General features: G+C 41.7%; 1 protein-coding gene across 1 annotated transcript in view; it reads left to right on the forward strand.

The window, feature by feature from the left end:
- Positions 1–15387, forward strand: part of clmna (calmin a) — a 40296-nt gene extending 24909 nt beyond the window's left edge. Inside the window, exons 3-13 of the mRNA XM_061062619.1 lie at positions 1843–1938; positions 2122–2205; positions 2295–2387; positions 3720–3916; positions 4087–4280; positions 5328–5410; positions 5497–7590; positions 8996–9165; positions 10816–10891; positions 10991–11055; positions 11287–15387. Coding sequence (XP_060918602.1) covers positions 1843–1938; positions 2122–2205; positions 2295–2387; positions 3720–3916; positions 4087–4280; positions 5328–5410; positions 5497–7590; positions 8996–9165; positions 10816–10891; positions 10991–11055; positions 11287–11404 — 3270 coding nt within the window. The 3' untranslated portion in view covers positions 11405–15387. The remainder of the gene's footprint in view (positions 1–1842; positions 1939–2121; positions 2206–2294; positions 2388–3719; positions 3917–4086; positions 4281–5327; positions 5411–5496; positions 7591–8995; positions 9166–10815; positions 10892–10990; positions 11056–11286) is intronic.
- Positions 15388–17047: the final 1660 nt, after the last annotated feature.

Genomic DNA, 17047 nt, shown 5'->3' on the forward strand with positions numbered 1-17047 from the left:
GTGCTTAAGTTTCTTCCATTAAACCGGTGGTATAAAAAAAACTTTAAGCAGGTGAAGCAAAAGTAAACAAGGATTGAAGCTATAACTTTTAGTATAAGTCTGATTTTTTAAATAATTTCTCAGATAAATGTCTTTATTTTTACCCTGACAACCAGTTATTAAAATTAGTTAGAGCAGGGGGAAATAAAAGTGTAATGTTTTTTCTAATAAACTTGAAATATTTTCCCATCAGTGGTAAACAGATGGTAAAAATGATAACCTGCTTATTTGACTTATTTGTGTTTGTTGTTGTAATACTTAATTTGGCCACAAGAGGCTGAAACGCTGCACTTCCCTTTGTCCTAAACCGGACTGAAAACAAGCCTTCTTTGTTTAGTTTTCTCATTTTTATTTCCCCATGCTCTGCAAACGCAAGGTATCCTTAAATCAACATACTTATAATTCACTTCAATACGTGGATGCCTTACCCTCTCTATAAACTGAGCGTAATGTTTGCAGAACACCTGTCTGTGTAAACACAGCGAGCTGGAGCAGAGCCTTACATCACTGTTGACTCAGTCACGCCGTGTTTCTGTTTTCCCTTCCTGTCTCTCTCTCTCTGGTTTCAGTCGTGAGCAGGGAGTGAGTCAGGGCGAGTCAAGAGGCTGAACGCTGATCAGATCTTTTGTTTTCTCACACACAATGAGCCTCTCTTCTCTTACTCACTGTTTGGCCTCACATCAAATCTCTGACCCACTAATTGACAATCACACATTTGTCTTCAGTCATCTTGGAAAGTTCCAGTCACTTCATACCCCCCCTCCCCCACCTCTCCCACCATGCACTGTTCTCCGTGTTCAGACAGGTCTCACAGATTCCTCGGTGTGTAATGACTTGTTGTGATAACAGGGCTCACACGGTGCAGACTGTGGTTTACTGACTGATCCACGGTTTAAAACATCACATTACAGCGTTTACTCTTCTGTCAGCTGGGTTTGATTTCACTCAAATTTCACTCCATGAAAATATAAAATATAGGTGGCTCAAACTAAAATAAATCTTTCAAAGAGATTCATAAAATCCACCTTCAACTTAAAAAGAGTTGTTAAATATTTGATGTTTCTCCCATGGAATTGGCCAGGGCAGCAAATTGAAGCCCTGTTCAGACTGCACTTTTTCCCTCAGCCATCATCACCTCTTTGGTAAATGGACTTGAGCTTGCATAGCGCTTTTCTAGTCTTCTGAATACTCAAAGCTCTTTTACACCACAGGTCACACCTACACATTCACACACTGATGGTAGAGGCTGCTGAGTAAAGATTCAATCAGAGGTAACTAATCCCATTCATACACATTTATACACTGCCGACAAAGCAGCGGGAGCAACTCAAGGTTAAGAGCCCAAGGACACATCGGACATGTGGCTGCAGGAGCTGGGAATCGAACCCTCAACCTTCCCGTTGAGAGACGACCGACTCTACCACTGAACCACAGCCGCCACATTCTTTGTAACTTCATATTGATTCCAGGACGGTGTAACATTTGTGTTCCAGGCGTTGGGGAAGCACAGCACAGCGAGAGCTCCACATAGACACACAGTCAGACCTGCACACACACACACACACACACACACACACACACACACACACAGAGAGCTGTGTTCCCCTCGCCTCTATCTCGCCTCAGTTACTACCTCAGAAGAGGCTACAGAGGAGTGGATTACTCCCCCTTTTAGTCCCCCAATTACACCTCTGCGGCTTTAAACCTCACACTTTTGAGAAGGGTCCCGGTATTGTATTTGATTTTCCTCAAAAATGTTATCGATTGTCCCTTATGTTTCCTCTTTCTTTCCTTTTTCCCCAGTGTGACCCACCCATTGAGGTGCACGATCTCTTCCGGGACATCCAGGATGGACACATCCTCATGGCCCTGCTGGAGGAGCTCTCGGGCTGCAAGCTGGTCAGACTCTTAACACTTTGTTTTCTTCATCGCAGTGATTTTTAAACACGCAGCTGTAAAGTATTTAGAACATTATCATATCAGCTGTTCACTTCAGCAGTCCTGGTAGTTTGAGTAAATGTGTCTGTCTGCGGTTTCTGTACTCGTCAGTAATGCTTCTTTTCATTCTGAATGATTTTCCAGCTTCATGGATTCAAGAAGTCCACCCATCGGATTTTCAGACTCAACAACATCGCCAAGGTCTTGTCTTTCCTGGAGGAGAGAAATGTGAGTAACACCAGCATGAAGACTCGTCCACTAACTGCTTTCTTATTGGCTGCATTAATAGCACATCCTGTAAATTCATGTGTATTCAGGTGAAGCTGGTCAGCATCGACGCCTCCGATGTTGCCGATGGAAACTCCTCCATCATCCTGGGACTCATCTGGAACATCATCCTCTTCTTCCAGGTAATCTCATTTTCTCTGACAATATCTTTGAGCTGTCCTTGAACTTTAATACCTCTTCACCCACTTTGAGTTTCCATCTCCTCACCTCTGCTTTTCTTTTCACATGAAATGAGGTCAAGTGTCTGTCTGCTTCACAACCTGTGGACTTTCCATGAACAAAGCCCATCAAAGTAGAGCATGCTGGGTATTTTATGTAATCCACAGTGCGGGTCAGTAGCTTGGACCGACACCATGGGTCAATCAGTTCACTCAGACTGTCCTCACGTACTGCAGGTCATCTCCTGTATGAAGCTGAATAAACTGCCAAGCCTGAGCTCTGGTGAATGGAAAACCCTGAGCACTGAGCTTCTTCGGTGGTCTTTTGAAGGGGTTTAGTCGTGAAACTGCTTCAAAGGACTTTAAGGGAATGTCAATGCTTCTGAAGTGAAGCCCAGAGAAGTTGGTTTCATGAGTTCAGAAGATCACAGGAGACATACGAGATACAGCAGGAATAAAGAGAACAACATCCAAAAAATAGGTCACTTCGCATTTGAATGGTTTGATCTGCTGATCATTTGGTGCCTGTTTTGACAAAATGTTGATACGTCAATGGGATATACTTGAAGGGGGACTCCATCAAAAATAAACTCTGCACGTTTTGGGGTCTCGCAGTAACACATGAATATATAAAAATGTTTGGCAGACAGTGTGGGTTGGGGGGGGATTCTACCATGGAAACCATGACACATGATTTAAACCTCTCACTTCTCGCCCTCTTTTATTTAACCAGGACATTCTCGTGACAATCCCTTACAGGTAAACATCCCGGGACGTGTGTATAAGCTTCTCAGGAAGATTTGAGGGCCTGATATGTTATAGAATTTTGCAGGAGTGCTGATGTGAGAAGCGCTTTAGTTTGCAAATAAATGATATGACTGCAAGCTAGTCAGCGTCTTTCTTTAGACACACCTGTTTGATCAACTGGATAAAGTGCAAAGTGCTCCTTTGTTCTGTGTCACGGTTGCCATGACAAACAGTGAGTAGAAATCCTGTTACTCACTGGGACTTTTACCTGTTTGTTGTCTTTTTACAGAACTTTGAGCCAGAAAAGATTTCACTTCTTACTTTGGATATTTTCTCTCTGACACTCTTGATGAAAGTAACCCTACTGATCAGTTTTCGTGATACTGATATCTCCCAAGTATAAATATTCAGCAAATCGTGCTCTCAAGTGTCAGCATAAAGGGCATGGGTAAATAATCTGCTGCAAGAATTTGATACTCAGCAGCTCAATTGTCCGCTAAAAACAGTCGAGTGAAGGGGAATATAATCCATCTCTCGGTGTGCTTGCAGATTAAGGAGCTGACTGGGAACATCAGGAGCCAGTTCCCCTCCTCCTCCAGCCTGTCGTCCATCCCGACCAGCTCTGACTCTGACGCTTCATACTGCAGCACGCCGTCAGAAGAGAGACAGACGGCGTCCACGGCCATGCGAGAACACAGCAAGACCATCAAGAAGCTGCTGCAGTGGGTACAGAAACGAACACGCAAGTGAGTTTGGTCTGCAGTTTCAATAAAGATTGTTATATTGAATCTGAGAGGGTTCTAGATAAGAGGGACACGAGGTATTTTACTGGATCAATTGCAGTATACTTTAGGTCTTCCTCTTACAGTTTTTTAAGTGCTCTTCTTGACTGATCGCTGACTTTGTCCTGTTCCAGGTATGGAGTGGCAGTGCAGGACTTTGGAAAGAGCTGGAAAAGCGGCCTTGCCTTCCTGGCTGTCATTAAGTCCATCGACCCCAGCCTGGTGGACATGAGGAAGGCTTTGCTGAGGAGTGCAAGAGAGAATCTGGAGGATGCCTTCAGGATAGCCCACTACAGCCTGGGTATCCCACGCATACTGGAGCCTGAGGGTAACCAGCAAATAGATGTTTCTACCTATAAGTAAAAAAAACCCAACTAATATTTAATGATAGGGAAACTAAGAGTATTCCAAGTTGTAAAGGAGCTGATCATCGAATAGTCACCATAATGTTCATGTACTTATTTTAAGGCCAAAATCAAAGGTGGATACTTTCCTGTAAGAAATACAATTCAACAGGTTTCCCATGGCTAAATAGTTAGCTTAACCAGACCTTCTTACCCCAATAGTCTCTGCTCATTCACATCTTTATATTCAGTCAAACATTATATTGAGTTTGAAAATAAGAGCAGGCAAACAATCAAGTCATTGGAACCTTCTAATAAGCCGACCAGAGTACGTAGCAGAAGGTATCTTGTTATTTGACCATCAGTATCTACTAATCCTGCATACAGCAATATGGCAGGGTTGACTGAGGCTGTGGTGGGGGGGCGGGGCCAAATGTGATGTCTTTTCCTGAGGCCCAGAAATCCTGTCGACGCCCCTAGTTGTGGATGTAGTTTAGGTATCTATTGCCAAATGGTACAGGTGGTGATTCTAGAGTTTGTTGGGACCCTAGGCAAAAATCAGTTGGGGGGCCCTCCATCCATCTTTCATCACCCTTATGTCTGCCAGTGTCCCGACGCTTACTCTGCTTCGGTTTCTTTTTTCTCTCCTATGAGGGATAATTCCTCTTCTTTTTTCTTTGTTGACTTTCATTGACAAACGTTGTTTTTTACAGCATGCGAAGCTTAGCAGGGCAACAAGAGTGAGTGCTGTCAGATGGGGCTTGCTTAGGGAGGTTTCCGACTGTCATTGCAAAATTTGCTCATTTTGAGTCACTGCTGTGGTTTAAAGTTTGTTAGCCCTCAGGGGCCCCCTTACTGGTCTGAGGCCCCAAACAGGTGCCTTCCTTGCCTGTTGACAAGCAGCACCTCTGGGTCCCTGTATATGTAATAATTTTCCACTACTATGTTATCTTTCTAGTGTGAAACCTTTCCTTATGTTGGGAGTCATAACGATGGTGGTGCAATGTGGTGATTGTTATTTATCTTCCCAGATATGACTATCAAGGCAACAGATGAGCAATCCATCATCATTTACGTGTCACAGTTCTTGGAGCACTTCCCGGGCATAGAAGAGGTAAGAGTCCCATCCTAACGGGCATGTTCGAAGTCAGATTTCTACACAATAGTATTTTTACTGATACTTATTCTATTGTCTCTCAGGATGAGAGCTCCCGGCTGATTGAACGTAGCGTCTCTATGTGCCGACTCAGCTACCGCGAGGCCGACGCTGAGTACATGAGGAACGGCACTCACCGGGGCAGAGTGAGGGAGAGATCCTACATGTTTGAGAGGGACTCAGCCCAACGCCCACCCAAAATCTTAATTTCAACCGTGTCCGAGGACAGGAGCACCAAGTCGCCCTCCTTTAGGGTGGCCGCAGCTCGCTCATGGTCCAGTGATGACATCCTAGCAGATGCAGAAGAACTCTCCAGGAGTGTGGTGAAAGAAGCCAAGGAACCGCCAAGTGAGGTCTCAAGCAACTCAACGCCTAACCCCCCACAGCTGACGAACACTCAATCACCCACTAACTCTTCAGTGCCCGAGTCTGTTAACACCGAGTCGGTGATCGGTGACTCGGCAATCGGCTCCCCAGACTCCTGGGTTGAGAGCGAATTTGGGACAACACCAGAGAAGTTTTGCGAGAGCCGAAGTGACAGCTCTCTATGCGACAGTGGAACAGCTTGGGATGTGTACCGTGCTACCCCTGTGGAGATCACTACCCTTGATGATGTTGTCCCATCACTGGACGATAGAACCCCTGACGAGCAGACGATCGCAGAGTCCTACACAGACGAAGGGATTTATTCTCTAAGCTCGTTGGAGAGTACACAGGAGAGGATGCAAGGACGTTCACTAGAGGAGGTAGTGAACGGGAAAGAGGCCAACATTGAGAGCCACAACCAGGACCTTGCTTTAGAACAGGGATCTGATCATAGTGAAGCTGAGATTAAAAAAGAACTTGATTCTAAAAAGATAGATACAGATAAACTTCACAAAGAGCAAGAACAATCTTCTGTAAAGGGCAATGCAGAAGAGGTGGCCAACTCTAGTGGCATAGATCTCCTTGAAACTATCCGGTCTCCGCTCATATCCATTACCGAAGTCCCTGAAGATTTAGAAGATCTTGCTAAACAATCAAGTTCTGATGAGCGCACATACAGGGAACCAGAAAGTGACAAGAAAACAGTGGAGGCTGCACAGGGCCGGGAAGTACAAATAAATGGTCCGACTGAAGGTAAGAATGTAAGAAATACTGTTGAGGAAGTCGAGGAGGAAACTGAATGTCAGAAAACAGAGGAGACAAAGGGAGAGTTAGGAGAGGAATCAGGGATTGTAAAGAAAAAGGATGAAGTGGCAGTGAAGACACAAGACAAAGGAAGTGAAGGAGTTCCAAGTGACTTACAGGAAAGCCTCGGAGCAGAGACCTGCGCTGTGGCGAACAAAGACGTGGCCTCAAAAACAAGTCTTGCTCTGGGCATAAACATTCCTGAGATCTCTATTTCAAGTGAGCCAGAGGAGCAGGCAGAAGGGGAAAACTGTGACCGAGAAAGACAAGATCATGTTGCAGATGATGAGGTCCATCAGGAGGAGGAGGAGACGTCTGGAAGTAAGGTGACAGACAAAGATGTCAACAGGCCTCAAAAGCCAGAAGAATCGAGCTGGGACTCAAATGACAATAAGGACAAGAAGCCTCTTGAGATTTCTTCCTGTCTCATATCAGAAGACGCTAAACCAACAACAGAAAATTTGGATGGTAAGGATGACCCTGGTAACACTGAAAAAGACTTAACATCTCAGACGTCTTCTACAGATGCTAAATCTCAACCTGTGAGTACTGGGCAAGAAGTAGATTTACCCCTTCAACTGGTCCAGGATAAACTGGTTGACACCTTTTCAGACAATGAGATGTCTGCAACACAGCAGGACACATCAAATCCAGTTAACTCAAAACCAAATGGTACAACTGAGATGTCCAGACACAAGGACTCGTCCTCTCCCAACTTTGATCGAAATTCCCCCACAGACGACTTACTCTGTGACCCGATCGAACCGATGGACCTGTTCTACCCCGACAAAGAGGAGCCCATGACCGCAGAGCCAGCTGACTCTGATATAGAGAGTTGGCCTTCTGTTCTGAGCGTGTCTCCTCTCCAGCCGGCGCCAGCCTCAGAGACTCAGCCAGACGACCAACCGCTCATCCTGCTGAGTGATGACTTCAGAAACGGAGTGGATACAATACAAGACAATGGCAAGGTAAATGGGAGTTTATTTGGTAGGACCTTGGCATTGATCGGACCATTATATAGTAGATGCAAAATTAGCTTTTAAGACATACACACATGTCCCCATTCTTTTGCTCCTCATTCTGCTCATTTAAAAAATATGAGAAAAGACTCTGCTGGACACAGGGCCTTAGGGACATTGGAAAGTCCACCACTTTGTTTTGTCTCTCATGGCAACAGACTATGATCTAGGGCTTCAAGTGTAGCACTTGTTGACATTTTTGCCAAGGTTCTTAGATTTCATTTCGACCTCTTTAGCTCTCCACAGAAAGTTTTCTTGCTTACAATCGAAGCCTCTGACCACAAATGGAAAATAACACAAATCTTGTTCATTTACGTAGACAGTTTTTAGATGTTTATTGAGATTAGAAATGCGATGACTTCTCTCCAATGTGTAACCTCTGTTCTAATAAATATTACACAAGATACAAGCTGGTGGATTTAACCTCCACTGTTTTGTTTTTTCAATTGACTAAATAAACTAACCATGGGATTTGAAACTCTCTAGAAGAGAAATCAAACAGATTTTCTGCTGAATTATTCCAGCAAAGTGAGTGGCATCTCAGAAAACACTTTTCCCTCTGCCTCCGTATGTGTGTGTCTAATGGTCCAGCTCCCCAACAGGAACATGAAGCGACGTGATATTTCACACTTCTACCATCTCTCACGTAATGACCGGATGACCTGCAGACATTCATCATCCACAGTCACACCATTCTGTTCTCTTAATGTTTGCAGAAAGCTGGAGGTCATGCATCAACATTTTGTTTAAACAGAACATGCAATGCAGAAATCGATGCTGAGGGAGATTAAAAAATGTTGTTTTTCCAGCAGTAATCTACAATCCTTTCAGAACTGTCTGCAGAGCATGAAAGGGGCATTTCAGCTGAGAAGATTAAAAGTGACTGAATTGGCTGACAATGCAAAGTAATGTTAAATATTCTCTATGTTAAATAATATATTGTATTGCTGCAAAATCGTTGCACAATTTGCAAAATGAGGCAATGCCTGCAAGCTAGTTCAGATGCTCCAATGATTTCACACTTAATTCTCAACTATCACCTGACAACACCTTCCAATTAGCGGCCTATTTAAGCTGCAAGATTTCCAGTCTCTCCCTTTGCCCCTTCATTGCCAGCTCTGGCCTTTCACCAGTTCTGGTGGGGGGAGGGGGGGGGGAGGTTAAAATGTTATCCCATCACTCCTCAAATTCCTGCATATAAATTAAAACTGTGAGGAGTGATTAGGTCGGAGCCTAGACGCCAAACACAAATTAGATTCATGTGTCACTGTGACAAAAAGAAATGCATGGGCAGTTCTCCTGTTCGTCTCTAAAGCATCTTAAAGACTCACTGGTTGTCTCTCATTGTCATTAGTTGATCACTCAGACCAGCCTGGACATGGACAAAGCCTCTGAATCCCAGGATGAGTGCCTGCTGAAGACAGGAGGACTGTGGGGTGGAGATGTCCCAGCAGTCTGCGGTCATCTCAGTGAGGCTGAGAATCAGAGCTCGGACTCTGCCAGGGAAAACACCGAGCCTGTGAGGTAGGTTTTTCTATTCTTAGTCAGCTCCCTGGTACACACTGAGAAACACACACTGGACCCTGGGGGGAAAGCAGTGTTATGGCAATGAATGGGACTGCTATGACCCGGCCTCGTTCAGTTAGCTCAGATATTTCCTTAAATGTCTTGGACAGAATTATCTCTGTAGGCTGCTGATGGGAATGAAGACAGGCCTTATGTGGGTCGAGACACTCGGCATAGAGAGAGGATGAAGGTTATAGACATTAATGTGGCTGAATGTATTAATTAATACGAGAGAGTCCCATAATGTTTATGCTCGACAAAGAAATCAAAACTATAATCCTTCAGACTTTTACACATCAAACCCTATTCTGTTACATTCTGTTATCTCACGATATTAAAGTCGTTTTCATGTTTATTATTATGCCAGTATTTTTCCATTCAAGTGGAATTTGCATTCACACACAAGTGATTAAGCAAGAATTATACGTGCAGGCCTGCTCAGATGTGACAAAGCATTTGTTTCTAAGTTCAGTGTTTTGTCATACTGTGTTGGAGACAGTTTATTCAAATCATTTATGGGCTAAACAGGACACGATTCATAGTATGAATACATTTCTTTTTTATCTCCAGATACAAAAAAACAACACACTATCCTTTCTATATGTTTTTTTTTTTCATTCTATATCAAGTATAGAAAAAACATGTATTTAGTATGGGAAAGCACAGTAAAGATTTATTTTTTTGAATATCCATGCATACAAGCCTTTATGATGAAGTAGATACATATAATGTGTAGACATTTACTGTAGACCATGGACTGTATATAAACAAGAACGTAGTCTCAGTGACATCACCCATTGATGCCTGAAAAGGACTTTTGAAGCCAAACATTGTTGAAAATGCTACCTTAAGTAACTTTTCATGAATCTAGTAACAGACCAGATTGATCAAAGGTGGAGCTGCGACAGTAACTTAGCATCCTGGTAAACAGCTGAAACACGCCCACCAGTCAGTCAAATCAGCCACGCCCCGAATATGCAAATATGCTTACATCTTTGGCTAGATAAAATCAAAACGGTTAGTGATTAAAAATATAGCATATGTAGAGAGTTGGTTTATACAGGGTCACAAACCTCCTCTGGTGCTTGATTCATGTTATATTTTGACAAAAGAACAGCACAGATGTTTCATTTAGACCACAGGGGACTGTTTGAAAAGAGGGAGAAGGGGGATAATATGTCCTCTTTAAATCAGGTTGTAAATAAAAAGACAAAGACATCCTCTTTTAAAAAAATGTCAGGAGGATTAACACTTACTTTACTCCAGTGTATGGGTGAAGTTATCAAAGAGTTCACACATTCCCTCAAACTTTGTGATGATGAACAAGACTAAATGGATGAAAAATTAAATTATAAAAGCCTAACATGTTACCTCCCTCTCTTCCTGTGGTGAAGAGAGAACAGGCACACTTTGAGCTTCCAGGAAGTTGCTTTTTAAATGTTGAAACTTCTCATTTCTGGAAGAAGTCCAAAGATCCTGAAGTATTTAAAGTATTTATATAAAGCATTTATAATGGATGGCTTCTTCTTCTGCACTTCCTGAGTCTGCTCTCTCTCTCTCTTAGAAGACTTACCTAAAGGAGTTTTTTAAATTTTTTTTCCTTTTCAGGATTGACTCCAGCAGACAAGATGAAATCCAGATCCCCCCAGTCCTGCGTCACAGAAAGGGGGCTCGGCTCACAGAGGTTGGTTTTTATTGTGGACATATCGCTGCGCTTGGATAAATATTCTCTCTGACACTGTACACTCAGAGTGTTTGCTTTGTACCTTTTTCCCACACACAGAACAATCCGACTGCTGCTGGGACTGCAGAAAGGAAAAACGCCGACAACAGAGAACCCGCTGTTTGGTAAGAACTTTTCTCTCGTTGCTTTTGTTGGTGTTTTTTTTTTTTTAGATCATCGTCGACGGTAATAATCTTCCATTAACTTTAAAAGAGATTTGTCGATATTAAAACTCCTCAGCTTTCACAAGAAGAACAGTCTCTGCTTGGAGGTGGTGGCACCACTTGGTAGTTATAGTCTCTTAATTTGTGCGTTTGTGTGTTTGTGTTTGTGTTTGTGTTTGTGTTTGTGTGTAGGTGGAGTGACGGCTGGGAGCTGTACCTGCTGCTGCTGCTGTGGCTACTGCTCTACTGTTTCTGGCTGCTGCCTCAGATGGACCTGAAGTCACTGCCCAGCCTGCTGCTCAACCTCTGAACACACACACACTCTCTGCTCACACATGAACACAAACAGACTCTACACACACACACACACACACACACACACACACAGACACACACACACACACATACACACATTTTATACACCATTGAATGCACCATCAGGAGACCAACAGATACACAAACTGACACAGCTCTACTGCCACTCCTGTTTCCTTTCATCACACTGACTGAACTCCAGATCAAGTGAAGGCATTTACAAAAACGTGTATTTTGAACTTTTAGAGCTTTTTTAGGTTGTTGCTTTCAAGCTTTCCATGTGGCTTAAAGTGATCTGTGTGACAACGTGTCAGGGCCACTGCTGGGGAAGAGAGTTTTCAGATTTTAAGAAAAAAAATTGGGATATTTTGAGAGAAAGAAAAGTGCATTATGTAATGGGTGTATGATTATCTTCTTACAAGACACAAAGGGCTTACTAGTATAATTTTCACGTATGCACAAAATTTCAAGCAGGCTGAAATCTTCCTGAGTTCATTGTTAATTCACCTCAGAGCAGGAAGCAGTCCCTCAGGAAGGTCTCAGGAGGCGAGACATGACGTAAAAAGAACGTAGATCACTCTAATGGTCATCACCCAGGAGTTTTGTGCAAGTGTTAAAGCACCGTTTTAATGATCTTTTCAGGATAGTAATAGAACGAACAGTTTTAATTTCATAAGAAAGAAACAAGTATTTTTCAAAGGTTTAATCGATTGCCAAGTATGGTCATGATTTTATGTAAAGGAGGAAGAGTCAAAATGTGTTGAGACTAAAGTTTTTTTTTTTATTTGTTTGAAAGAAAGACTAAAACATTGTGAAAGTTTAGCTTCAAGTTTACAGAAAAGAATCACCTCAGACTTAAAATGATACAGATCGATTCATTCATAAAGGACAAATGTTTAACATGAAAATACATATTTTTCAAGAATAAGAATAGCGTGATAAAGGTCCGTATATTTATAGACACAAATGTATAAATCTGAGAAAAAATATTTAAACAGATCATTTAGACCTGCTTTAATTTTGTCTTTTAAAATAACAACTGTATCACTTGATTTTAACAAGTATGACATAGGGTTAGAGTTATACACATAGACCGTAACTATTAAAGAACATCAGCCGTCTGTGCTCTGGAGGCAGACGTGGCCATGCTGGAAACGCTGTATCAGTCTAACTTTCAGTCAACCTAACGACAGGCTGAGAGCTGGAGCTGAGGCGGGTTGAAAAGCCTCTTTAGACATCGCTCCCACCTGTCAATCAGGTCATCTACACGCCTAACTATGAATAACAAGTATCGTTTTCAAAATCAAAACAAAGCCGTTTTCAAAAATGTACAGTATGTGCCAATGATGACAATTACTAATCAGACTTATTTAGTTTTTGTACCAGGCTGTAAACATGTTAATTTATGCTGTGAAAACATATTTTTTGAATGGGTGTGTATGTACACCGGAGGTTGCCACTTGATTATCCATGAGTCTTTTCTTAACATGAAAATTTCTTTTCTTAAATCAGTGCCACATTTCTCTAAATACTCCCCCCCCCCCCCCCCCCTCCATTCTTAAACTCTGCTCACAGTGGCCCTGACAGTCCGCTGCAGATCTGCTCCTTGTTTAAACACACTATAAGAGTTTGTGGTTTATTGCCGTGCAGAGCCGACACCAGAGCGGACTCTGGATTATATTATGTGACTGTACAGCACTCTCATGTGTAGATAGAGATACATATTATGGATGTACGGATGCACAGTTGCCTAAACGAAAAGCCATTTGAATCCAGATGAAGAAGCTCAGAGTCAAACTGGAGATAGAGGAGATGATAGAGCTTATATATATATATATATATAGATATATTTACCTGTTCTGTTGTAAAGAGGACTAATCAGTCTGAATGAAGGTGTATGTTTAATGTGTTGCACATTTGAGAAAGATTACAAACTGCCAAAGATCGTGTTGAAAGTGCTAAACCTGAACTCACACAGCTCACCACAAGCCCGATAACGACGTTTTTAACACGTAGAAGGTCGAGAAGAACTCTCCATGTTGTACGATAGTCGAGGCAGAATATGTATTTGTATTATTTTACGGCTCATAAGACGCGTGAATGGATTTTTATGATGTTTTATGTGATCGGCTATGCTTGAGCTCGTCCACAGAAAGAGAATGCTTTACAATGAAATATCTTTATAAATGTTATTTTTGGAACGACGTCTGTTATGAAGCACTACGACGCATCGACTCGACCTTATTACATCGTTGTACCACACCAGCCGACCAAGTCTCTGTTTACCCTGAATATGAGCGCAGCTGCAGACACTTAGTCTAGTCCAGAACAAAGTGGGTCGTCCTCTCAGCCCAGTGCATCAAGCTCCCAGCTCAAGTGTGTGTGTGTGTGTGTGTGTGTGTGTGTGTGTGTGTGTGTGTGTGTGCGCTTGTGTGTTTAACCTTGTGAGAACTAGAGCTCTGTCCCAATTCCATACTACTCACTCCTTGCAAATACGATCCCAGGCCCCGATTCTTTTATTCATTAACAAGAGATATTCCCTCCTGCTCTAGTGATCTAGTCGTACAGAGCGGTGTCTCATTGTTTGATCATTACACTGCAAAAATTAGAGTACTTTTTAAAGGTCTTGGTCTCAGACTGGGCGAACTCCAGTTTTAAATCAATACCATCACTGATTGGCTATTTTAACGTCATTACTGTGATTAGATGGGAAAACCCCCCTTTCTAAAAGAACCAATAACTTCATTTAATTCCCGGTTACGGCTGCTACCTCCCCAGTGTTACGGTCTAAGTGAGGGACACAAGATGATGATTTGTCAAGGCGGTAGCCTTGCCTTGGTCTTGGTCTTGACTCAGTCTCGATCCCTAAGTGTACTGGTCTTGTCTCGATCTCTGAGCAATCCGATCTCGGGTATGTCTTGGTCTCAGTTACTGTGGTCTTGAATACAGCACTAGCAAAAACTAAAAATCATAGCAAGTGTGTTAGTCTAAACTCTAGTCAAAATGTCTCAGATCACTTATAATCAGCAACATCTACCTGACAAGTCCAGATAAACATTTACTTAATGACAGAAATAGCAGAAAATAAGACCATGCCTTTGTTTGTAATAAGTACCAAGAATATCTGCCAATGAGGAAAGCACATTTAATTGTTAGGCGGCTTTAAATGAGATGTACTAACTACTTTAGATGAAGAAAATTATTTCAAGACACAGGCAGATTGTTTTTTTTATTATTATTATTACAAGCCTTCATTTTTGAGTTTTATATTTTTGAGTAAGATTTTAATCTGGACTTGACGGGAAAATGCAGTTTATAATAAGTGCACCAAGATATTTTTGAGGAGAAACTAAACAAACAAAATTGTTAAGAATTGAGTTTTTTGCAGTGTAGAAGTTAATCAATTTTTATTTGACTGATTATCCCATGCATTAGTTGTTTTTTATTTTTGTCACGTTTTACTAAGTAGATATATGGATAAAAAACTTTATTGATCCCGAGGGAATCTGGTTGAATCTGCTCCAAATTTTAACACGATTCTCTTTGCAGTGATATGGCCTTCAACAAAGTTGTATGAAATTTGAGCAGTGTTTTGTTTCTTTCTTTCGTCTTGACAGATCGTCCTTAACAGAGGTGATAATCAGGTCTGACTTGATTAAAAATTAAATTGATTCTTCGAGTGGAAAAATTGAAGATTTAAATGTTAGTTTAAGGGCTAAGAGTTCATGAGAGAGGGGGAGTAGTTTGAGTTTTTACAAGGATTCAGTAGACTGTTTGTGTGGTCATGTTTGTGTGTGTGTGTATGTGTGAGTCCCCTGTGTCCATGACCACAGAACCATACCAGCCCCCTCCATCCAAACCCCCCACATCAAAACAATGGAAGGACTGACCCAATAAAAGCATCTTAGCTTTTGTATCAGAGCCTGATGGATTCAACTGAACCAGTCAAGTGCAATAAACGATGTGTTTTAAACCCTTTGTCTCTTGTTGTGTCTGTTCCTTTAAAGTTATTTAAATATAGGTCTTTATAAATGAAATCCTTCTTCCTCATCAAGCACTGAAGGCCTATAGAAGCGGGACATGTGGACAGCACAGCTAATGGATGGATGGACTTAAATCAACAGGTTACATTCAGTCATGTGGATGTTTGGAATAATGATCAATAAGCTGTGCTACATCATTAATTGTTAAAGTGCAATATAGCGTGAATGTAAAATGCTTCTACTTTCGTTTGATGGCCTCAATAGTCCTAACCACATGTAACTTTACATCAATGCAGCATAGGGAAACTGATGATGCAGCAATGATGTGCAAACATCTTTTTCTTGTTCTGTGTGTAAAAAAAAAAGTTAATCACATTTAGTTAAATTTGCTGCATCAGGTCTATTTTGCATGTTTTTAATTGGCCACAAATACAGGTCAGCATCATTTTATGAGGTGATGCTGCCATCTACTGGACATCATGTAACACAGTCATCTTCACCCTAAAGCTGTAAAGTTTTCTGATCACTCTGGGCTTTCTGATTTTACATCCTGAACATGCTAGTTTAGGAAAAACTTATATAATTGATCTGCAGACATAAATTGAATGTAACTTTAGGGTATAATGTCTTGATAGTGTGTTGATCATCCTCAAAACTTTCACTCAATATTTCTTAAAGATACAATTCCTTCAAACAAGGACACTTAATGAAAATGTGCTTTGAGCTTCTCCATTTAATTAGCTTTTGCAGGCTGTAGGTTTGAATTTTAACTTTGGAAATTCTGGTTTACACTCTGTTATTGAGAGAGATTGTGTTTTGCTTTGAGTAATAGATGTGCCATTGTGGTTATTAAAGGGGACATATTATGAAAAATCCACTTCTACAGTGTTTTTAAACATATATTTGGGTAACCTGAGTGTCTACTGACCCACAAAATGTGAAATAAACCCATCCAGTTCTTTGTTTGTGGTCTGCATAAGTCTTACAACACAGAAAAAAATTATCCGTTTCAAATGTGCTCTCCTTGTGATGTCACAGTGGGATTCTGGTAAGAAATCCTCTCTCCTGGTATCTCCACCCATAGACTACACCCCCAGACTAGAGCAAAACTTTTGCACTACAGGTCCGCCATTTTTATTCTTACTCGCGAAGGAGTGATGTCTACCGGGAAAACTCAGGGGGACTCATTACATTTAAAGAGACACACACACCAAAACAGAGTGTTCTGAGAGAGCTGGTTTATACAGGGTCACAAACCTCCTCTGGTGCTTGATTCATGTTATGTTTTGACCAAAGCACAGCACAGATGTTTCATTTAGACCACAGGGGACTGTTTGAAAAGGTGGAGAAGGGGGATAATATGTCCTCTTTAATATTTACAATACAGCATATTTTTAAGTATGACATTTTGTGCATGCTCTCTTACTGACTGTCACCTGTAAAGATGATGGAACCGAGTCTATTTTTACTATAAAGAGTAGGACACAATTTTAACATGTTTTAAAGCTGTATTGGTTTTTTTTGGATGGCATCTCCCGACCCCCCTCTTGTGGGCACACTTTAGGAACCACTCCACCGCTTCTAGACAGCTCTTTACGCAAGACAGGGATTCACGTCCACTGTAGTAGTGTGGCGTTACGTGAGTGTGGCGTTAC

The sequence above is a fragment of the Labrus mixtus genome, chromosome 18, assembly GCF_963584025.1.
Source record: "Labrus mixtus chromosome 18, fLabMix1.1, whole genome shotgun sequence".
Classification (NCBI taxonomy): Eukaryota; Metazoa; Chordata; class Actinopteri; order Labriformes; family Labridae; genus Labrus; species Labrus mixtus.